General features: G+C 36.7%; 2 protein-coding genes across 3 annotated transcripts in view; one reads left to right on the plus strand and one right to left on the minus strand.

Moving 5' to 3' along the window:
• Window positions 1–24,880, plus strand: part of LOC148956332 (uncharacterized) — a 98,561-nt gene that overhangs the window by 38,534 nt on the left and 35,147 nt on the right. Inside the window, exon 6 of the mRNA XM_089094984.1 lies at window positions 1,306–1,500. Coding sequence (XP_088951110.1) covers window positions 1,306–1,500 — 195 coding nt within the window. The remainder of the gene's footprint in view (window positions 1–1,305; window positions 1,501–24,880) is intronic.
• LOC148956333 (uncharacterized) overlaps window positions 4,483–24,880 on the minus strand; it is a 44,389-nt gene continuing 23,991 nt past the window's right edge. Inside the window, exons 2-3 of one of the 2 annotated variants that reach the window (XM_089094974.1) lie at window positions 20,494–20,604; window positions 4,483–4,999 (exon numbers count right to left, since the gene is read on the minus strand). In XM_089094974.1, the coding sequence (XP_088951100.1) occupies window positions 4,556–4,999; window positions 20,494–20,604 (555 nt within the window). In that variant the 3' untranslated portion in view covers window positions 4,483–4,555. The remainder of the gene's footprint in view (window positions 5,000–20,493; window positions 20,605–24,880) is intronic. The other variant, XM_089094977.1, reaches the window with a different exon arrangement.

Here is a 24,880-nt window from a genome sequence, read left to right on the forward strand (position 1 = left end):
AGATTGTTTGTATAACTTCTAGCAATAGTAACCACACTGTCTCTAATCTTTCATATTTAAAAGGTAGCTGAAAATAGTCTCAAATAAAAAATTTAATATTTGTGTGAAAAGCTAACTATTTCAAATATAAAGCTAAAAATCAGGATAATTCTTTTACCGGAATGATTAAGGCAATTAATTCTTATTTATTAAATTAGTAGATTCGCTTTTCTTATCGAATTTAATTAAATTTATGTTCTACATTTATATAGTTACGTTTATATATTTGTTTTATAAGTCTGAATAATACACTATTCAATATTTGCTACATTTATATTAAAAATTCGAGTTCAATATAGTTCATTTGAAGGTAGTATTCAAATTATGAGTTTGTCATCAATTGGCTTTCTCGGAGGTTTTTGATTTAAATAAAAGACAATCTAGATATCAGATCTTTTCCAAATCTAGATATCAGCTTTTATCTTTATAAGATGTCTGAGTAGGCTGTTTGTATAACTTCTAGCAATAGTAACCACACTCTCTAGGATCTTTCATATTTAAAAGGTAGCTGAAAATGCCTCAAATAAAAAATTAAATATTTGTGTGAAAAGTTAACTATTTCAAATATAAAGCTAAAAATCAGGTTAATTCTGTTACCGGAATGTTTGACCATCAATTCTTATTTATTCAATTACTAGATTCATATAATAGTAGGTTACTTGTTGAACTTTTTATTTGTGTATTTATATAGTTACATTTATAGATTTGTTTTATAAATTTGAATAATATATTATTCAACAATTGTTATACTTATATTAAAAATTCGAGTTATGTAGCTCGTTTTAAGGAGACGACTAGAGAAATATTTCACTCAGGTAAACATTTTGTGATCTAATAGGTTTCTTGAAAGTTTATTTTGTCACACTATATATGATCTTTCATATTTAAGGGTTAGCTGAGAAATATCTCGGATAAGATTTTTAATATTCGTGTAAATAGTTAACTATTCAAACCAGGTAAAAAATATAACACAAATGATAATAATCAGGTAAAATATATGACCCAAATGATTAAGACCATCAATTTTATATTTATTCAAATAGTAGATTCATTTAATCGTAGGTGTCTTGCAGAAATTAATTAAATTTGCTTACTAAATTTATAGTTACATTTATAGATTTTTATAATAAATTTAAATAGAATAAATTTCATTCTTATTTATAAATATATTTATTATTAGAATTGCTATTTCGATATTAAATTATGAGCCTTGGAGCAGTAGCACTACCCTTGATGCAACAGTAAATTCTCCTTTTCTATCCTTAGACGATTTCCGGATATTTTGTGGGGATTTGGGAAACGATGTGACTGACGAGGTATTAGCCAGGGTATTTGGTCGCTACCCATCCTTTCAAAGGGCAAAAGTTATCAGGGACAAAAGGAGCAACAAAACTAAAGGCTTCGGATTTGTCAGCTTTAAGGATCCTCAAGATTTCATCCGGGCAATGAAAGAGGTTAATGGTAAGACCAAATCTTGATATCATTTTTAGGTGACTAAATATACTGATTGCCCTTTCAAAGGGCAAAAGTTATCAGGGACAAAAGGAGCAACAAAACTAAAGGCTTCGGATTTGTCAGCTTTAAGGATCCTCAAGATTTCATCCGGGCAATGAAAGAGGTTAATGGTAAGACCAAATCTTGATATCATTTTTAGGTGACTAAATATACTGATTGCCCTTTCAAAGGGCAATAGTTATCAGGGACAAAAGGAGCAACAAAACTAAAGGCTTCGGATTTGTCAGCTTTAAGGATCCTCAAGATTTCATCCGGGCAATGAAAGAGGTTAATGGTAAGACCAAATCTTGATATCATTTTTAGGTGACTAAATATACTGATTGACTATTAAGCGATTTGACTGATTATATCGGATTCTTAGTCTGATTTGACTGATCACTATGTCATGTCTAAAAATTTGTGAATTGTGTAACCATGAACTGTTATGTCGTTTTAGCTGCTTAAATGGAAAATTCGTTGTAATTTATATCAGAAGGTAAATAAATTTTGAAGTTTATAAAAACTTAACTTAAAACTCTTCCGCATGCTGACCATAGGTCTGCGTTGCGCAGGTACCGATCTCCTGACTCAAAGCCTTCGGCCGGGAGTGCAAATGTGCAATGCGTGGTTGGAGTAAATCATCCGACGCTTCCCGTGTTTTTCCCCCAGATTTCTCTGAGCTTTTAGGGTCACACCATTGACCCCCGTTCCAAACCAAATAACCAATGACACTAGGACTCAAACCCCTAACCTCAGGATTTCAAGTTCGGAGCGCTAACCACTCGGCTAGGACGGCTCATAGCTCATTTTTAAGTTTATAGTTTATAAACGTAAAACCTAATTTTGGAGGAGGTCCAACTTAGTGCATCAACTTGAACAAGCAAAACATTGTATTCAAGATTTGTCAATTATTCTAAATTCTAAGGCACATCACGATTTTCTGATTCTGAACAATTGTAATGATCGTACAAGCAGAAGATTTGTTCGGGAGATAACCAGGTTACGCATTTCCCCTGATTCTATGGCTAAAAAATGCACGAATCTTGTTTTGTTTGGTAAACCCAATTTAAAGTAGAGTAGAAATAGGAGTTTGAAGTCTTATAGTCACCCTTCTCCCCTTCCTCAAGATCCCTGGTTCATGTTCCCTTACCAAAGAAAGCTAAAGTGAGGTTGATAATCAACAGTTGTCATTGTAAAATTGTTTTTATACCATTTTATACAAATACCATTCAACTCTACTTACTTTTAAGTGGTCCTTTTGAAAAAAAAGGAGGGGGTTGATAGGTGGTTTTCCATATACTTTACTGGTGACGTATTTTCTTCATATGTAAAAGAGTGAAATTTGGTTCCAGATGTACAATCAGATTTTTTATTCGCTATGTTTGACATTTTGGTGGTGTTTCATCATCCTGTGAAGCAAAACGACATCTTCAAAGGTAGCAGTGCAAATGGTACTTTGTTCTGAATATATTTTGCCCCTTTCCCGACATAAACCCAATAATTCTGAAGGTATCTGGTGTATAAATATGAACTTTATTTTCAGTTTGAAAGATGGATGCAAAATGTGTGTTTGTTTGATTTTTATTTTCGTCTTTGTTAGAATGATATCGCATCGAATAATGCTGCGATCATATAGGTTGTGGACCATATAGGTCCACAAACTTTTCTATATGGTGCCCCCCCCCTAAAAAAAAAACAGAAAAAAAGACACTCATATGATACCAATTGTAAAAAACGGTTTTCGATAGGTTTTGGTTTTACGGCCTGAAAATCTGTTCTGTAGTGTTAAAGCTAAAAGAAAAAGGGGATAATTAAAATAAGGGTTTCACGAATCTTATTACTTTAATAGGTTTCTCGGTGATTTTTCTTGACATAGAATAAGAAGTACATATAATGAAAAAGAGAAAAGAAAGAAGATAAAGACCATTACTCAAGAACAAGAACTACATATAATAAAAAGACAAAAAAAGCCCATTAATCATTAAACAAGAAGCAGGTATAGTAAAAGAAAGGAAAATAAGAAAAATGGTATTAAATAATGCCAAGGTTTGTCACCAGTTACCCTCCTCCCCCACCCACCCACCTCCTGTCCCCCCAATAGTTCGGGTAAAAAATATTACATAGCCAATGCCCCTTGACAATCCAGATAAAGACTCCTCTTGTCCCCTCCAAAAAAATTACTGGAGCTACGCCCCTGCCCAACAATATCAAATCTTACTTATAACCTTGAAATATTCAGCTCTTTATTTTATTCTACGGCCTAATTCATATGTGTCTCTTTCATGAATTATTTATTATATTCGTGCTCGAAACGAGATGAAGCATTTTTTTCTTCCGTAAAAAAATTATAGAAATTTATAAAAACTCGTAAATTTTAATCAATTGTCGCGTTTTCATCTCTGCTTGTAAAAAAAAAAAAATTATATGTCCGTCTGAAAGACTACGTAACATAATTGTATGACATTATATTGTATAGGTTGTATCTGAATTTATGCTCATTTATGAATGGGTTATTTTACTTTAAAGGTGGCTAGATCGACCTGCCAGGGTTGAGAGAAAAATGTTTTAGTGCCACTACCTGACATAATTTTGTTTCCCTTTTTTTGTTTTAATCAATTATCCACCTTGTTCTGAGGAATTTTGCAGACTTCAAACGGACATAAATCCAAGGAAAATAAATTTCTGCAGAATCTTAAAAACCAAATTTCTGCTCTTTTGGAACATTTTTAGATACTACCCTTAATATACCCTTTTAATATACCTGGTTTTGGGCATGAGAATGAAATGCGCTGCTTTTCCGACTTTCTTCTGTTCAATCCTACCTAGAATATTTAATTGTCTTTTACTATTTCTATGCATGCATTACAAACCAAAAAAAGTTGAATTTGATTTAAATGCAAATTCGCTATTGCTTCTTCTTTGTATCCAAGCCTAAATGCGGTGTTAATATCGTTTTGCTTTTTAATATTTCTTCAATGCTTAAAAGAATAAATTATACTGTGTAATCAACTTTGAAACACACTCAAAATCTTCCACTTTTTCCCATGTTCCTTAATACATGTGCCATGTAAAAATAAGGCATCGGAAGAGCAAATCTCCCTGGAAGCCTTTGAGATTTTTTAATTTCTCCAGCCTGTTGTACAAGGGCTTCAAAAGTAGATCGGTCCCCGATGTATGTCTTCTGATTCAAGCTGTTGCTTCCGATTCTACTTTGATGACGTGGGATTCTATCAATTTTTTCCGACTGCTCAGGTGTGTTTATTGTTGAATCTTTGAGATTACGCCGAAAATATAATATGCTGAACGGGATGCTATCTGAAATCCTTGTTTCTTCTGGGAACCTCGAAGGATTTCTTTTAGTTTTGCCAGCCTGATTTTGTGTTGCCATTAGTGCGTAAATATTCCTTAATACCTTTTCAGGTAAGTATTTTGATATACGTGCTTCCTTGTTACCATTTGAAGTTACCTGCAACAACAAGAAATGTGTTTATCAGTTTATGTGTATATTTTCCTTTATTGATATATAAAAACATGTTTTAAGAAAGTGACAAAAGTCAGTTTGGTTTTTAGTTGTTGTTACTAGACCTTATCCTGGGGTAATTTTTTAAACCTCGTATTTATTGATTATATTTAAGACTGGATTTCCTGTCATTTATTTGTTTAAGCTGGTTTGTTGGATAATTTTTCAAGAAATTGACGGGATATTCTTACAAAAGGTTTTCAATGTATACTTTTTTATATTTAAACGTTTTGGGTAGTTTTTTTACCCGTTGATTTTACACCTTTTTTAATTTTCTTTAAATGTCGTATAATTTCAGTTTGTGTGTTTTTTTGTTTTTTTTATGAATATATCCCCCCCTCCTTCACTGAGAAGTCTTCTATGCCAATCCTTAAATTTTTTTTAATAGCCCAATAATTAACCAAACCCAACAGAATCTGTGATAGAATCATTTTAACCGAAATACAGTAGTCAGATTTTGTAATGCTATTTTTGTAGAATAATCATGAGTACCTACTGAGTCACCTTCTCAGTAGGGGCCCTCTCCAGGCCACTCAGCGCGTCCCCGGGTGGTGGATAGGGGAATGTCCTAGAGATATGTATGGTACCTCATATAAAGGGAGGAGGAAGGAAGAATACAGGTGGAGGAGGAAGAAGGCCCCTCTGATGCACACTGAGCAGGGCCCACCGGCGTGTGGACATGTCGCGTTAGTTGCAAACCTTCTTCCAGCAATGGGTTAAATTGTATGGTACTGTAGGATACCATCGTGAGAGGATCCTCTTCAGGAGGACAACTGCGGAATATGGGTGGAAGATCCAGATTCGGACAACGGCCTCTGCATTTTGGGTATGCGGTGTATGCTCCGGCAAACCATTCAGGGGTTGGCGTTCCTGCCCGCAGAGCTTGAGAGTGGTAGGTACCGCAAGGTGCCGACTCCTGCCTCTATTGGGGTCACCACCACCTTTGCTGAGGTTAATTATGAGGTATGACCGCTCCTTATCTGATGAGGTTAAGTCTGCCTTAGGAGTTCTTTTGTCCGCTGTTTGGGCCAACTACCCATCCAGCCGGTATTTACCAAGTTTTCAAACGGAAAAAACAGCCTCGAATCGGACTTCCTTCTAGTAGACGACCAAATGCGCGGCCCAAGAGAATTCTTACGGATACGTTTACTGTTACCCACTGCAATGTACGTGGTCTCCGATCCAAGTTAGATCACCTACAGCACATGATGAATGAGGTATCCCCTTCTGTCATGTGTTTATCCGAGACCAACCTGAACTCTAGCGTCATTGATAGTGAGATCAGTATTTCTGGTTACACTCTGCTCAGGCTGGATCGCAAAAACCCGAGAAGCTCGACTTTTGGTGGAGGTGGTGTTGCTATGTACCTTAAAAATAACATCCCTTTTTTGGCACTTTCGATTCCTAGCAATAAGGAGGTCCTTTGGGTTAAAGTAAACCTACCAAATAAATCGTTTGTTATTGGTACAGTCTATAACCCACCAAAGATGAAAATCACCGAATATCTGGAAGATAGCTTGGAATTTGTGGAGCAAAAGCTCCCTAAATCAGGTATAAGAATCCAAGGAGACTTCAACATTCATCATGGCCCCTAGCTGAAAAGTCGTACGATTATTGCGGAGGGCGTAGCTCTGCTAGTCCTGAGTCTTGCTTATGGCCTAGAAAAACTTGTTGAATTCGACACTTACATCGGCCCTCATGGATCATCCAGGCTTGATTTCTTCTTTACTGATCATTCGGATTCCTTTGGTGTTGAAAGCTATCCTTTTGCCAGCGACCATGTGGCAGTTATAGCTCGTGGAAATCTCAAAATACCTCCACCTGTAAAGCACGAGCGAATCATCAGGCAGTATCACCGCAGAGACTGGGATGATCTGTGAAACCTCTTATTGGCAAAGCCGTGGAGTACATTTTTAAAAGAAGCCCCACATAAAGCAGTGGCACTTTACGAAAAAGTGATCACAGAGGCTATTGATCAATTCGTCCCATCAAAAACAGTAAAAGTCTCATCTCGAGATAAGCCATGGTTCAATGCTGGTTGTAGAAAGGCAATCAGGGCCAGAAAGAAGGCTCACAAGAAATGGCGTTCAACTGAATCCGACGAGGACCGGGCTGCTTTTATTTGCGCTCAAAACGAGTCTGTTAAAGCTGTACGTCAAGCTAGAGGCAATTACAACCACAAGTTTGTAGACAAACTGAAAAGTGCCCCAGCAAAGCGGTGGTGAAGGGCTGTCAAAGAAGGCCTACCGTAATCTAAATCAACATCAATTCCCTCGCTTCAAGTTGAAAGGACGATGATCCAGTCAGGCCAGGAAAATGCAGATGTTCTTGCACAAGCCTTTTCAAAGGTCTCCCAACTTGATGAGGCCGGAGTCTCCCCTCCCCCCTTTCCACCACGAACAGAGACAAAAATCACCAGCGTTAACATAACTACTAGGAAGGTGCTCAGAACGCTAAGCCAGCTGGATGTCACTAAAGCTTCAGAACTACTCATGTGGTCCCTGTTCCAAAGGCAGAGTCTGACCTTACTAATGTAGGATCATATCGTCCAATAAGTCTGCTGTCCTGCGTAGGTAGAGTTTATGAAAGCATCATTAATAAGACCCTTTACCAATACATTGAGTCACATCTGCTGGTTGGTAGACACGCAATACGGTTTTCGCAGAAAACGGTCTACGTTAGACTTTTTTATTGCCCAGTATCAAGAGTGGGTTGAGCTCCTTTCTCAGGGACACGATATTCGCCTTCTCTTCTTTGACATTGCAAAAGCCTTTGATCGTGTATGGCACAAGGAAATTCTTTTTAACTGAAAGCCTATAGATTTCATGGTCTACTATTTGAGATGTTTGCTGAATTTCTTCGTCAACGTTCATTGTAGGTTGTTTTCAACGGCTTTATATCAAAAGAATGCCCAGTTTTATTAGGAGCACCATAAGGAGGTATACTTGGGCGAACTATTTTCTTGGTGTTAATAAATAACCTAGGGGACAACCTTACGGAAAAACCCCACTACTTCGCGGACGACACGACAACAAAAGCATCAATTGCAAAAGACGAAGATCCCAGTGAACCCCACAAGGAGCTTCAGGCGGACCTGGTGAAAATTGAGGCGTGGGTAGATGCATGGCTTGTAAGTTTTAACACATCAAAAACGAAAGAGCTCCTAATTTCTAAGGCGCGTAATATGAGGGCTCATCCTGATTTCGTCTTCAAAGGAGAGGTAATACCGCGAGTTGATACACTGTGCCTACTTGGAGTTAATTTCTCTTCGGATCTCTCATGGACTGAGTATCTCAGTAAAATTAGATCCTCTTGCAACAAGAAATTACGAGTTATCCTAAGATGCAAAATTCTTCTCCCTGATGATTCTATTCTGCCACTTTTCAATTCGTACATCTGACCTGTCATGAAATAGACATGTCCTCTCTTCGCTGGTGCACCAAAAAGCCATATCGCTCCCCTCCAACATATTCACAACAGAGCAGAGTGTGCAGCAACCTCTGGAAACACGAAATCCAAAACCCCACAACTGATCCAGGAACGTTTCCATGTGGTGTCCATGTCAGTTTTCTATAAGTACTTTTATAACCCTCAATCGGAGGAGCTAACGAAGCTCGTTCCTGATAAAGTAAAGCCCTTGCGATCAACTCGCCGAAGTACAGCTCGTCAGGACTACCTTGAGCAGGGTACTCCCCGCCAAGAATATCTTTTAAACGAGTTTCGCCCGGAGATCGGCTGCCACATGGAATAGATTGCCGGCAGAGGTAATCCCGAAAAATCCTTCCCTTGACGTGTTTAAGACAAGGTATAAGAATTACCTCAGTGTTAGAAAATGAGGTAACCACCAGGACTAGCGGCAAATCATCATTTGTGATGGAGCCATGAAGCCTGTAATAAAAAAAAAAAATTAATCCCAAAACAGGCTTCTTAGCCATTTAAACTAAAAGGGTAAAACTAAATTAAGGCTCCAAGGGCCCTCGGAATGTAGTCTGAAGGCCTCTTCTCGTGTACGTGCCCTATAGATAATATTGAAAAGAGATTGAAATAGTTCAACGAAACCGAGGATATTTTGGGGAATAATTTTTAGGAGCCTTCTAAAAATATTCATTTTTAGAAGGCTCCTTTAGAAATAAAAATATTCATTTAATTTATTTCAGTATCAAAATGTTAATAACGCAAAGTTACTTAGCTTTTTAGGCCTTGGGTGTGGCCTAGGGGGATGTTGCCTTTACCAAATATATAGTAAAGACCTTGAGAAAAGATGATGTTAATGATTCAAATCCAACCTCCTCTTGGGGGGGTTTTGACCCGCTATTGAAACAAGATTCTTTTTGTTATAAACATTTGCCTATACACCAGTTACAGTAGTAACCATTTTGTTCATCGTAACTGTACCAGTCACTTAAATTCGATTTTCTCTTATTTTGGTCTTTACTAGGTTGGATCTATAGTCGCCACCGTGATTTCTAATTTTTCAATATTGATTTTTAAAAAAATCTGGTGCTTTTTTGGCTTCTTGGAAAGCTTAGGGCCTTTGGTAGGAAGTTACGCCATTGAAGCCGTAAAGCATTGAAAGCTTCATAATTTATGCATATGATCAGCATAATGATTACAGTGGTTTCCTCTTACTTTAATTCTAAAGGGCGGACTTTTATACAAGATATTTATAACGCCTTTTGTCTTTGTTCTGATTCCGTCCAGTAGTTGCTCGAGGCATTCCCCGCTTTTCTCGAGGATAATAATGTCATTGGCAAAATTGAGTTAAAATATATGCTTCTCTGCAGTCAGGCTTATACCTTGCGCATAGGTATTTTTCAGTATGTAGTGAGTAACTATGATGAACAACAACGGAGATAAGATTAAACCTTGCTTAACTCTTGAGAGAATTTTGACGCGTCGGATTAAGCGTTCAGATATATGGACGCACACACCTTAGTTTTCAGGTACTCACATATGAAGGTTATTATTTTGATGATTTTAATTGAGATACCATAATGGAGAAGTATCTTCAAAAAGCTTTCTCTGGGGAGAGAGTCACATTCTTCTTCAAAACAGTGAATATCACACAGAATTTTGATCACCATTCGTAGGATTCTTATGAGAGTATTCGAAGGGTGAGTATAAGGTCTTCGCGCAAGAGCGGATAGGCCTAAGCTCACGCTGTTCCCCTCAGAGTTTGTCGTCCAGTTTCGATTGGATATATTTGAGAATAATGGGTCTCTGTACCATCCCGGGTACAGAGAGTAGACTTATCTCTCACAAATTGTTACGTTCTAATGCGTCGCCTTTCTTGAAGAATAGAATCATCGTGCTATGCGTCCTGTCTAATGGAATCTCTTCAAAGGACCGCAAAGTGGCAAAAGAGTTTCACTCTTCTAATGTGGCACTAGGGTTTGTTTTGTGCCATAAAAGGTTTGATCCGGTGATGGATTCTCCCAACGTCTATTATAAAATCAACGTCAGACTGAAGTCGCTTACAGTTTGGTTTTTATCTCAGTTAAAACCCAGAAAGCAATTTCGCATAAATGAATTTATTGAAAGGTTAAGAATGCTAGAAACCCTTCATTACTGTAGCCATTACTGCAGCCTCCGCTGGATAAAAATATATCTCATCTAGCTGTCCATTCTTACTTTCATGGTTTTTGTACCGTAATTTCAAACAATGTTTAATTCAAGTCATCACTAAGAATGCTCTATCGAGAATCAAACCTTTTATATTAAGAATATTGAAAGCTCCGTGATTGAGTTTAACAAAAAAAATAATTTAATGTTGGGGAGATTTTACATATCTTGCAGAAATTCTGCTTTCTAGTAGATAAATGTCTAACGAAAAGTGCTTATGTGGTCACTTGAAGTAAACATGTTGCTGCTCCAAAATATGATTTCAAATTTGCACTTTTTGTTTTTCCAAATATGTATGCAGAATATACTACTCTGTATCAGAAACCCATATCCCAGGGGGTAGGAAACATGAAATTAGGTGGCATGGAATTTAATTCTTAAGGCAGGAAGGATGGGATGCATAGGTAGGGAGTTGGGCTCATGATAAATAAAGAAGCTGCTAAATCTTGCTTACGTTGGGAAGGTATTAATAATAGAATTCTAGTTGTTCATTTTATGACTTAAAATTTCAGGGTATCAGTTATAGTAGTATATGCCCCTGTAGAGCCGACTGATGGAAAAAGTACTGACTCAAATAAATTTTATTTACAGCGGTGTTTTTATTAGGGGATTCTTATCCCTAGGCTGGTAGAAATATGGGTAGATGGTATTCTAACCTAGGTAAATTTGTTGTAGGTAAAAAACCGAGTTTTGATAACAATAGGTACATCAAAAGAACTGAATTGACATGCTTGTTCAAAATATATAAAGTTTATTAAGTCTAATGTTCCTCATAGATATTTTTGAACCTGGGAAAATTTGCATAATTTTTGAAGGGGGTGGGCACACCCAAAACGTCAAGTAATCTTATTGAAAATTGTACCGTTGGATTCAGCACATCAGAGAACCCTTCTGTAAATTTTCCAGCTTCTATATAAAATTAAATAAAATAAAAGTTGTTTTAAACTGAAAGTAAGGAGCGACATTAAAACTTAAAAAGAACAGAAATTATTCCATATATGAAAGCGGCTATCCCCTCCTCAACGCCTCGCTCTTTACGCTAAAGTTTGTTTGTGTTTTAAAAAATAAAGTTCGGAGACAGAGTCAAACTTTAGCGTTTAGAGCGAGGCGTTGAGGAGGGAACAGCCCCTTTCATATACGTAATAACTTCTGTTCATTTTAAGTTTTAATGGCGCTCCTTACTTTCAGTAAACAAAAATCTTTTTTTATTTAATTTCTGAACGTTTTTGAATTAATGCGGCTTTGATTTTGGCTCACCGTACATGAATAATTAAAACGGAAATTGCATATTAATCTTACTTTTTTTTGCTAAATGGCTTTCTCGAAATTCTGATCTGACGTAACTTACGTAACGAACTTCTGTACTTGTATATTTTTATTACGTATATTAGAGGGTTCGCCACCTAGTCAATACCACGCTCTTTACGCTTAAGTTCAAATTTTGTTCCAGTTCTGTAAGAATGACCTCTTAATCACAAAGGCCGCTAATTACAATAAATAGCTCTGATGAAAGTACAAAAAAAAACTTTAGCGTAAAGAGCAAGGTACTGACTAGGGGGCGAACCCAATCATATACATAATAATTTCTTTTCGTTTTAAGTTTTAATGTTGCTCCTTTAAGTTGAAAAAATTGTTGTTTTTTTAATTTAATTTCAGATCGTTTTTTGAAATAATGCCGGGAAATCCGGCGCCCCCTTCACAGAAATGTCCCTTCCCCCATGAAAACTTCCTCCATGGAAAGATTCTCCGACGTAACCCCCGACCCAAAACCCAACCCCCCAACTACCAGAAAAAATTCCTCCTGAAAACTACTGTATATTTCCCAATAACCAATACTATATGTAAAAATTGGGCAAAGTTCATAACTTGCAGACCTTCCCCGGGGACTCTGGGGGATTAAGTCATCCTCAAAGACATAGTTATCTTATTTTTCGATCATGCTGAACAAATAGCTATCAAAATTTTGATCGGGTGACTTTGGGAAAAAAATGAGCGTGGGAGGGTGCCTAGTTGCCCTCTATTTTTTGGTCACTTAAAAAAGGTACTCAAACTTTTAATTTCCGTTCGAATGAGTCCTCTCGCCTTATTCTAGGACCACTGGGTCGATACGATCACTTCTGAAAAAAAAACACGCATCCGTGATCTTTCTTCTGGCAAAAAATACAAAATTCCACATTTTTGCAGAGAGGAGCTTGAAACTTCTATAGTAGGGTTCTCTGATACGCTGAATCTGATCGTGTGATTTTCATTTAGATTCTATCACTTAGGGGGTGTTTCCTCGTCTTTTTATCTATTGGTATCAAAACTCCCTTTTTTAGAGTTTCGGTTACTATTGAGCCGGGTCGCTCCTTACTTACAGTTCGTTGCCACGAACTGTTTGAATATGTTGAATTTCGCATTTTTACCAGAACAAAGATCAAATATGCATGTTTGATTTTTTTTTTTTTTCAAGAATGATTGTATCGAACCAGTGATCCTAGAAGATCGGGAGAGGGCTCATTGATTGGAAATCAAAAGTTATATCGCCCTTTTTAAGTGACCAAAAAGATTCGTGGGCCGCAAACCTCCCTCCCACGCCCCTTTTTTCCCCAAAGTCGTCAGATCAAAAGTTTAAGATATCCATTTTGTTCAACATAGTTGAAAGGTGTAATAACTAGGCCTTTAGAGACAATATGACCTCCCACAGTCCCTGGGGAATGGGCTGTAATTTACGAAATGTGCCCATTGTTTACGTTTAGTATTTGTTACTGGGAAGTGTACAGAGATTTGGGGGAGGGGGGTACATTTCTGTTTGAGAGGATTTACTTGGTAAAAATTTTCCGTGGGAAGAACGTTTACAGGGGTGAGCTTTCCAGGTGAAATTTTACACTTGAGGAATTAGCCAGAATTCCTTTATGATTTTTTTATTTATTTGTCTTACTTTGTCTTTGCCGAGTAAATTTAACTTGTTGGGATGTTCCTGGGGAAATTTTCAGCGGGGTCACGATTGTGTGGAGGGATTTTACGGGGCAGAAATTATCCACGGGTCATTTTTTCGTGGGAGCAACTTTCCACTGGGGGTGGGGGGGATTTCCGAGTAAAATTTTTGCATAGGGGGGGGATATCCGAAATGATTTGAAAGACGATCAAAAATTAAAGTATTTCAAATGAAAGTATGCTAAGGAGAATTTTTCAGGGGATAGGGCTGTAAGTTACGAAATGTACCCATTGTTTATGTATAGTATTTGTTATTGGGTCCGCAAGAAATTTTCCTTGGCAATTTTCTGCGAGGAAGGAATTGTCCTGGAGAAGCTGAAGAAGGAGGGGTATTTTACGTCGGGGGAACTTTAATTTGAGGTATTTTCTCTGGGAGGAGGGAATTATCGACGGAAGGAAGCTGGATTTCTCGGCATTGTTTGAAAACGATCAGAAATAAAAAAAAAACAAGTTTTTCTACAGAAAATAAGGAGCAATATTAAAACTTAAAATGAGCAGATATTATTCCGTATATGAGCGGAGGTGTCCCATCCTCATTACTTCACTCTTTGCGCTAAAGTTTGACTTTTTGTCCCAATTCTTTAAGGATGATTCCTGAAACACAAGGGCTGTTTAATTAGAATAACAAGCTTTTTTAAAAGTTATAAAATTCTTCATCGTGAAAAGCGAGGTATTGAGGAGGGGGAAACCACCCTTATTTACGGAATAATTTCTGCTCGCTTTAAGTTTTAATATTGTTCTTTACTTTCAGTTGAAATTTTTTTATTTTATTTTTTATTTAATGGTATGCCAGACAAATACCTTAGGGTTATTACTGCTATGTACGAAAATAAGATTGCTGCGGTTCAGGTAAGAAATAAGGTTAATAGCTGGTTTTGTATTGAATTAGGAGTTAAGGAGTTTTGTGCTCTGTCCCCATTTATATGGATCATTTTCACGGACTTTGTCCTAAGTAACATGGCAAAGGGTATGTAGAGCATGGAATCAAATGGGAAAGTAACATTCTTATAGACTTAGATTATGCTGATGATTTGGGTATCTTGGATGAAAATGTTAGCAAAATGGATGATTTTTTGGATCTTTAGAGAACTCAGGGCGCAACAGTAGGTTTGAAAATGAATGTTAAGAATACTAAGTCGCTTAGACTGGGAATATGTGATGTTGGATAACACAAAGATAGATCAATTGGATAGCTTTATTTACCCTGGTAGTATTATTAACTTTTGTAAAACGTTATGAAGATTTGGGACATAAGTCTACGAATCAAGACCAGAATGTTGGAAGCTACAGCAATGACAGTGGTCAGGTATGATTTTGAAACGTGGGCGCTCCGAAAGACAGAGGAGGATATATTAGATGTTTTCTAGGGGAATCGTGTACGGATTGTTTTGGGTACCCGTCTGACTGACTATATCTCGAACAGTAAGCTGTGCGGAAAATTTAGCTCTATGTATCTCTATCTATTTAGCCCGCTATCTAGAGCTATAATGACGGAAACATTGAGATGGCTAGGACTCGTTCTGCGGATCAAGAATGACAGGCTTCCAAAGATTGTTTTCTTCGGCCAACCTTCTATGGCTAAACTGAAATCAGGTCGTCCTCGAATTGGGGAGAGGAGGTCGTGGTGAAGGATTTAAGGGAAATTGAGGCTGCCTCGGAGGGTGTAAAGGGGGAGGCTTTAAATAGATTGGAATGGAGGATGAGTTTGCATAGCTCTGTTGGCCTCAGACAACTTGGTGCTGCAGCGTATTGTTAGTAGTAACAGTAGTAGTGTCGCCGGTGTTTGTCCTCAAATTGTTTTATATGTTGGATTGATAAATGCCAGTTCTTCAGAAACTAGGTATGACTTGTGCTGCTACGCACTCATGTGTAACCCCTGCCCTAACCCAATGGGTGCACGTAAGATGGCTTGAGAAACACTGACTTAATTTCTGGTTATTCAAACTATTCTTTTTCTTTCATTTTTGTATCTCTCTGGACAGTCATTTAAAAAAAGGATGAGCAAATAATTTCAAGATCCCAATGGCTATGCATCACAAAATGAAAAAAGAAAAATGTTAAGAAAAAAAAAATGGGAGAACTCTAGCCAGTAAAAAAAAATGGTATAATGACGGTCGAGCGGAGTTCTCGGCCGAAGTCTATGCATATTTATCTTTCCCTTTTTCACTGGTCTGGAACTTTCCTCATTTTTTCTTCTTTACAATTATTTTTTTTGGTTAAGGAAGTGAGTAGCTAGATACTATTTAATATTTTCTTTTTTTATACGAGCTGCTCGATTTGTCAAAGGAATCATAAGGGAATGAAAGGTCTATTTAAATGTCCTCTTTTTCTTTGTAAAGCTCCTTCAACGCCTTTTGTTCACGTTGAAAATATGTCTCTTCTTTGATGTTTTGGAAATATTTCATTTATAAATTATTATTTTCAAGTTTTCCTCTGTCGCTAGGAAAACTCATAAATTTTAACAAGGAAAGATAATTAATGTCTTATTCTTTTGAAATGGAAGTGAGACGTCAAATGCTGCAACACTTTTATTTTTCCCCTTAACAAGGTATAGACAATGGACATTTGAAAAGAAAAAGAAAATGTGAAAATAAGTAAAACTTGTATTGTTGCAAGGCCGTCAAGGAAATAATTTGAGACTTCAGTCACGGGCTTGGAATAAAAACGTGGCCTGACGTCAGATAAACTTATTTTCTAAACTAAGTCAAAATTAATTTTTTAAGCTGGGCTCTAATCATTTTCAGGAAGAAAATTATTTATTCGAAAACCTTAAGACGTCTTGGGACATCTTTTCTTTCTTTTAAGCCAGGTTGGGTCCAATTTATATAATGTATTTTTTGGTTGTAAATAAAATTTGACTGAATGGTATATTGAAGTATACATCTTTGTAACTAAAGGGGGATAAGGATTAAATTTAATCATTTATCCATGCAGGTCATGGTAGTGTAATTTTGTGGTAAATTTATTATTTTTAAAGAACACATATTAGGAGTTACAAAAAAAAAGTTGGAAGTCAAAGGTAGCTTCAACATGATGAAAGTAAATCTATAAAATCAAGGCAATTCAATTTAGGTTACTTGTACGAGTATGCTAAGAAAACATTAAGACAAATTCTTAATAAAATCCAAAACTGATCGAAATCGCCCCCTGTAGAAATCTCCCTTTTTTCAGAAAAAAAGGGGGGAATCTCGAAGTTGAATTTCTGTAATATTTTATGGATTAAAAAGTCGTTTCCTATTAATTCAGATCCGGGGAGATCGAAAATGACATCAAAATTGGATATATCATTTATCAAATTATATCATTTAGTACACCATTTCCACTATAAGCGAGGTCAGACGGGGATGAAAAAATCAGAATCTCAACTTGTACAGTATTTGGTGGATTGAAAAGTTGCTTACAGTATATCAAGTCTGAAGAGACCGAAAATCACATCAGGACTGAAAAATTCCATCATCTAGTACCCCATCTTCATCCTAAAAGAGGTCAGAGGAGGATAAAAATCAAAATCTTAATTTGCGCAGTATTTGATGGATTGAAAGGTAATTCAAATTACCTTTCTGAAAGGTAATTCTAGTAATTCAAGTCTGGGGAGACTGGAATTGTCGTCATAATTGAAAAGTTCTATGATTTAGTACTTAATTTCCACTCTTAAGCGAGGTCAGCTGGGGTGAAAACACCCTTTTTGGCTACTGGCCTACTTTTGATTTTAACGGTGCTTCATTGCAATATCAAGCCTGTGAACTGAAGTATGAGCTGATATTGGGCCTTTCCTTTAGTCTCAACTTGATTGCAGAGGGGGGGGGGTGGAGTAATTTTATTTACAACGATATTTATTTTGTTTGAAGTTTCTTCTTTTTTTAAGGCTAAAGAGCCTTCTTTTTAAGACTAAAGAGCCTAGCCTTCTTTTTTTAAGGCTAAGGCTAAAGATTTTTTTTTTTAAATCTGAACGGAAGATTTTCTTCAAATTCTGTTTAAGGTCTCTCTTGACTCTTCCACTCTTATTTTCGCCCCCACCCTGACCCTTTATCACTGTGGGTGCGATGAGAACATCAGAAGATAGCCATTTTGAACTTCGTTCCTGGATTTGACAAATTCGGCTACTATATTAATGTAAAAAAAACATGAAAAGTAAAATCTGAGGCAAAAAAGAGCAAACAGACGCTTCAATCACAACTTCATTTTCGATTATTCTGACTCTGAAACAATCACAACTTCATTTTGATTAAAAAGCTATTGAACAAAACACAAAATTTAGCTTGATCGTCTTGGTCATCGAGATCGTAATTGTCGAAAGAAACGTTGAGGCAGCTTGTTCTGTGGCACTTGCTATAAGCAATAGAGCAGAAAAAGTCATCCATTTTGCAAGTGCATTGAAGGCTATCACAGTCACGTTTAAAGCTGCAGTGAACCAGTCTGAGAAGGCTTTCAGGAGCAGGCGGTATATCAGTCGTAATGGGTATATAACCGAATGTAGGAAGTTTTCAGCCCCAGTCTTCAGGTACTGGAGCTGTCGCTAAGCACAACCATGTCATCACTTGAAAATAAACACGTAAGTAGTGGTAGTTTGCAGCAGCAAGCATGGGCGGTAAGCATTCCGGGTGGGCAAAACTAGCCGCGCTGGCTACTTTTGATATGAAGAGAGGGCGTCGGTGTTCAGACAAGGATTTATCGAATCTAGTTCTGTACGGTTATAGAAGAGTCTTGTGGCCTACCACAATCAGTTCTTCCTTACTCGCTGAAGAGAAGTAAAACATCTGACTGGCTTAACAAAAAAAACTGGCGTCAGATGTGACGTTCAGTACTGAAGCTTTGCCAACATCGCAGAATCGTGAATTAGTGTAACATCATTAAAAGGCGTGGACGAACAGCAGTAACTTTGTAACCCCTAATGGAAGCTTCCTCTTCAAGTGTAGCAGAGATGTCAAAAAATCTTTGCAGAGACAGCAGGAACTGCAGTCTGGAAATAAAGAGGTGCTTGATCGTGTTTTCGTAGTGTATCAGCAAGACGAACGAGTTCGTATCATTTCCAATCAAGCAGGTCTCCTATTCTCGGCTGAAGCAATGGCAGTTTTCGCTATTAAAACTTCTGTTACCTTTGGCTTCTTGCACTTGACACCCAGCTTCTACAAGTTTCCCATCTATCAGCTTTAGGATATTCGACCTGTTGTCTGATTTGGAGAGAAAGTCTTCTTTCTTCTGAGCAAGCTTCGTGGTAGAAGGGAAACTAATGGTTGGGCACTGTTTTTTCTTTCGTTCGCTTCCGATGGGCGTGATCTTTGATGGTTGGCCCACTTTCATAGCTGTCAAAAATGACGCCATCTAATACAAAATACTTATGCACACAAGCTACGTAAGAAGAAGCACCCTCTTCGTAAGTGGATAAAGTCCACCACTCTGCCGATTAAGATAGTTAACCACCATCCATGACATAGTGGCATGTTTGAGTTGGCAATAGTTGAACCTCATGCTTGTGCTGCATACATATATTAGTTGTAAGTACAGCCTTATCTCCCAGCAGCCCAGAGTGTCGATAGCTGATATTTGAGCGTATCAACCAGATTCGAACCATCTGTTGAGGCTACGGCACAGAGCTTTTGAAACAATAGTGAAGCGTGAATTTGAATGCCTTCGTCGTTTGCCATTGGGCAATATTTTGCGGTTAAAGTCACTCCACGATCTTTCCTCTTGAATGAATATGAAAAGACGCATTTACCTGTCATTGAATGGAGTATTTGCGTTCCGATCTGTTTTGCCACATCGCCGTTCACTTCAGACGCTGCTCCTAAACCTGACAGGATGTATATCAGATTCTCTATATCTGTAAATGGGTTCATCGACTGTACATATTCGAACAGCCGAAGCGTATCTGATGCTGAAATTAAAACATACTAAAAAAATGTTTTTACCCCTTCTGACCGCGCTTAGGAAATGAGGTACTAGATAAGGGAAATGTTCGATTATGGCGTCACTTTTGGTCTCCCTGGAATGAAAATATTAGGAACTGACCTTTCAATCCAGAAAATATTGCAGAAATTTAAATCCAGGATTTTCCGCTCTTTTCCCCTTCTTCCCCGTGAAAAAAAGATTTTTCTGTACGAGCGATTTCAAGCAATTTTGAATATGTTGTTAAGCGAATTTTTCTGAACATTTTGGTGTTCATCTGTTAAGAATATTGCCCAAATTAAAATTCTGGCTTCTCACCCCTCTCTGACCTCGTTTAGGGTGGAAATCGGGTACTAAACGATCGAAATTTTCAATTCCGATGTCATTTTCGATCTCGCTGTATTTAAATTAATAGACAATGATCTTTTAATCCAGAACATATTGCAGAAATTAAAATTCGAGGCTTTTTCCCTCTTCCCTGAAATAAACGGTACTTCTGCACGGCCTATTTCGAGCGATTTTGAATATGTAATTAAGCGAATTTTTCTGAACCTTTTGTGTACTAAAAACATTTATATTTCTCAAATGCTTAGGTTTGGCTTTTTTTCGTTGTTTTAGGGGATTCCTAGCCCTTAAATTAGGTATTTATACTATTGTAAATTGAAGGTCAGTTATAAATATTTTAAACTCTATAGTCTTCGGGTAAAATGCCACATCAGCGTGACTATAGCCATTAAGATTTGAATTCAAAATAATCTGAGTAGCTGGACCTTCTGCTTGGTCGTCATTGACAGTGTGGCGGGGAATGCCAATGCAAATGTTCCATGGTAATTCAAAACCAACATTTATTTTGGGGCTCTTTGGGGCATTTAAAACATGGTAAACTATATAAGTTGCGGCCTTGTGGGACTATTTGAATTTTGCTACAATTTCATTGACTTCAATGGGTCAAGTACCTCGTTTATTTCGTTTTCACTATATTCCAGTATTGATGCTAATGCTGAACGCGATGGTAGAAGTATCCCAGTGACTGATTGTAGAAAAAGTAGTGTTGAGAGCTCGATAAGCTGAAACGTAAAAAAGAAATTAGGCTTATTCTGGTATTGTATTTTTATGTTTATCTTCTGTTACCTTAGAAACTAAACCTAAGGAATGTGGAGTTCGCATTGTATTTTTATTTCATATTGTTGTGTTTTCAAATCATTAATTTGTAGTATATGCTGTCTACATGTCTGACTTAAACTGCTGAATAGTTTTAAAGATACTATGGCTCATACTAATCACTGCAGAATATTGACAATATTTTATCTGCAATAAGTTCTTGTTTGTTTTTCTTTGATAGAAGGGGGTCAGCAGTTTATTTGAGCGTTAGATTATTGTTTCCGCTAGTCGGTGAACCCAAGATCTTTTGAAAGCCACCTATATATGAGCCGTTCATGAGCTAAATCTTTGACTCCACTTTCTATTTTTTTTTTTTTACGCTTTTATACAACTTTGTCTTTTAACACAATAAAATCTCCAAGGCTTAGAGACCAAAATTGTTTAACTGTGTGACATTCATCATTTACAAATAGCTATGGCTATGGTTGTTTAAACAGGTTCTAGGCTTCTTTTCCTGGAATACCCCCGAGGATTCTCTCCCGTGGAAAATTCCCTCCGGACGATTCCCCTCCCCCTGTGGAAACTATATCCCGTACAATTCCCCTACGAAAAATTCCAACCCCCGAGAATATTCATCCCACATGTAAAATATAGCAGTTAAAGGAAAAGTATGACAAATTTAAAGAATGAAGAAAAGAAGGGATTTTGAAATATTTTGTCTCTATTCCAAGATATAGATAGAATATAGGCTGCACAATACCCACTATTTATTTTTATATTTTCGTTTCAATTTATCCTTTGTTTCGCGTTTTTCGGGGGTTGAGGTGTCATAGTATGAAAAAATAAAGGTTAAGAAAATAAGTTGAAAAATATAAAATTAGTGACAACTGTTGAAGGTTGTGCTATAATAGTACAGTCAATATAAAGTAATTTTAGAGGTTACATGAAACAAGTTGTAAAAGTTTTGATTTTTCGAACCGGAAGAAAATTCTCTACAACATGTAAAACATCAGCCAAAATAGGTTGAGGCGAAATTGACCGTTTTTCGTCTTTTCTTCTAAAATGACGACTTTTAGCCGATTTGCCTATTATTGACTTTCTATACGTGCAAATTAAGTTGTTTTAAAAAGTCGTCATTTTAGAAGAAAAACGGTCAATTTTGCCTTGCCCGATTTATTATATGTTATAGAAAATTTTTTTCCGGTTCGAATGGTACCAAAATCAAAACTTTTGCAATTTGTTTGAGCTTACACCTAACCTTAGATTGACTGTACTATAATTGAAGTATACAGAGATGCAAGCTGAGACTAAGAAGTACGTGTAATTACCTCCTGTGGACTTGGTTTGGTACCGACATCTATAGTTCATGATACCCTTTCAGCGTTTTTTTTTTTTTTTTTTTTTTTTTTTTTCAATTGCATGGAATCAAACTCCAAGTCAAAACCAAGAAAATTTCAGATGCACCTGACCTCTTATTCAACTAAGCAAGCAAATCATTTTCTTTAACCTTTTTTATTAACCTTGCTATAATAACTCAAACCCCAATCCCCAAAAAAGAAGTGAAATAGCATATTTTGCACCCTATTTAGCTGCATTGTACCTTTATTTTGGAATATAGGTATAATTTATCACAATCCCTTTTTTTGTCTTACTTTCCCTTTGGCTGCTCAATTTTATGTTTGGGGAGAATTCCCTTTGCTTTGGGGAATGATCTGTATGTGGGGGGGGATAATCTAGAAACCGTAGCAACAAGAGGTTGTCTGTCCGAAAAAGGCCTTCAGAATGAAAAATAACAGAATTACAATATAAATTTGTTTTTTTCCTCTCAAATGCAGCAAAAATTAAACTGTAGTTCTGGTTTTCCTGCTTCCCGGGGAAACTGAAAAAAAAGAAGTCAAAGACTAAAAATGAAAGCTTGAGCCAATTTTGACATCTTTTATCAAACAAGTTCGTGTTAACAAGCTGTAATTAAGGACCGACCGGCCCAATAGTAACTGAGACTAAGGAATTTTGATAATAACTAATGCATAATAAAATGGTATTTTTTGGTGCTGATTTCAAATACATAAAATTCGTTTAGTTTAATGTTACCCATCAAAAGCTACGAGTCTGAGAAGGTTTGCTTGATTTTCGAAAAAGGGGAAAACACCCGCAATATTGATGAGAAATTAAGAAATGGTGCGAAAACCAAACCGTCAAATTCGGCATATCAGAGAGTTCTACTGTAGAGGTTTGAAGTTCCTATCTACAAAATGCTTTTTTTTTCCAGAAGAGAGATCACGAATCTTCACGTGTTGCCAGAAGAAAGATCACGCATATTTGTTTTTTTTCCAGGGGTTATTACTTCGAACGAAGTGTCCTAGAATATCGGGAGATGACTCATTGGGAAGAAAATAAAAAATTCTAGTGTTGTCTTTTAAGTGACCATAAAGATTGGAGGGCACCTAGCCCCCTCTCGTGCCCTATTTTATCAAGAGATATCAAATCAATATTTTGAAATAGCCGTTTAGTTCAGCATAGTTGAAAGGTATAAGATTAGTAATCCCCAGAGGTATAACTATACTTCTGGGGATTTCCACAGGCCATGGGGAAAGGGATGTATGCTTTGTAACATGCCAATTGTTTACTTGCAGTATTTTTTATTGAAAAATATGAGGAGTTTTTTCCGGCGGAGGGGGTATTTTCCATGGGGAGAGTTTTCTGTGGTGAGAAACATTTTCAGGTGGAATTTTCCAGATGAAATTTTACACGGGGGAGAGAGAGTATCCGGGCATGATTTGAAAAATGGTCAGTAATTAAATAAAAAAATATATTTTTTCAACTGAAAGCAAGGAGCAACATTAAAGCTTAAAAGGAATAGAAATTATTTTGTATATAAGGGGGACTGCTCTTCCTCATTGCTCACTCTTTACGCTAAAATGTGACTTCTTGTCTCAGTTCTTTAAGAACGACTCCTGTAACACAAGAACCATTGAAATTGAATGAAAAGCATTTTTAAAGAATTTTAAGATCTTTTTCTGGAATTTTCCGGTAACGCAAGAAAACATGTTTTCACTGTTCAGTGTATTTGGAAATAAAAGTGTTTAAAAATAAGGTATTTTAGATGTTACCATTATGCTTTGATTTTTTATTTTAGGGTTGATGCACAATACTCTTTATCGTGGTATTTAGGAAACTGTGTAAATACGTTGGGAGACCATACTGACTATACATGACGTCCGACAAAAACTAAAGAACGAACAAAAAATAGCTAAGAAACTAAGAAAACGAAAAGATAAAATAGATATTTTTGCAAAGATTTCTGCTAAACCGTCGTCGATGCAAAAGAAAAAAAATAACCACTAGAAGTTACTTTTGCAGAAGGAAGAAAATGACTAAAGAAAAACAAACCACGAATAAAAGACCGTTCCAAATTTGGATTGGGCATGAAATCTTTTCCTGGCCTTTAATGTATGGATGGATGATGGAGTATCTATCAACAAGTGAAAATGACATCATTGTTATGCAATCCTGGAAAAGGCTTATGCCAGCTTTTAATTATTGGTTTTAATTCAATCTCCAAACTGAATTGATTTGTTCTAAGGCGACTACTGATTATTTATTTATTTTTATTTATTTTAAAGAGAAGGAATTTGAGTTCAATTTCTTTTTAATCAAAGATCATAAATAGAGTTTATAAAAGTTGCTATAAGGTTACTTCAACTGTTGGTTTGGTTGTCTTTCATTTTATGGTGCGTTGGACCGAGGCAAAGAAGAAGAGAATAATTGCGAGCCCTTAAGATGAAGGCATTTCCGAGGTGTATGAGGCTCTTTTTTGAAATTAACACAAGTGTGTTGCCGGAATATACTTTAACTACTAAGATTAATCGAAATAATAGTTACCATTTCTGAATCAGCTTCAAATTGGAACTTTGCTCACTAAGCACCTTTTTTCTGTACGTGTTTTTTAAACTTTCGGTTACTACGGGCCGTGGTTTTCTTTTTACTTGGTTGCTTTAGGGTCTAGGAAAAGGGTATTGAAAATGGAGATTGTAAATCTTTAGCCGTTGCTTTTCGAACCGGCAGATTTTAATGGTGCCCCTTTTATGCTTCTTAGCCTTTCTACTCCAGAAATGGCCCCAAAAATTGTCATTATTGGTGCCATATGGCGGTTTATGAAGCAAGAAGAATTTACAAAACGCACATAGATATTATCAAGAGCTCTTAATCTAGCCTTTGACTTCTCTCTATGGTGTTGCACTA

The sequence above is a fragment of the Artemia sp. Qi Xiang Cuo genome, chromosome 1, assembly GCF_049724085.1.
Source record: "Artemia sp. Qi Xiang Cuo chromosome 1, ASM4972408v1, whole genome shotgun sequence".
Classification (NCBI taxonomy): domain Eukaryota; kingdom Metazoa; phylum Arthropoda; class Branchiopoda; order Anostraca; family Artemiidae; genus Artemia; species Artemia sp. Qi Xiang Cuo.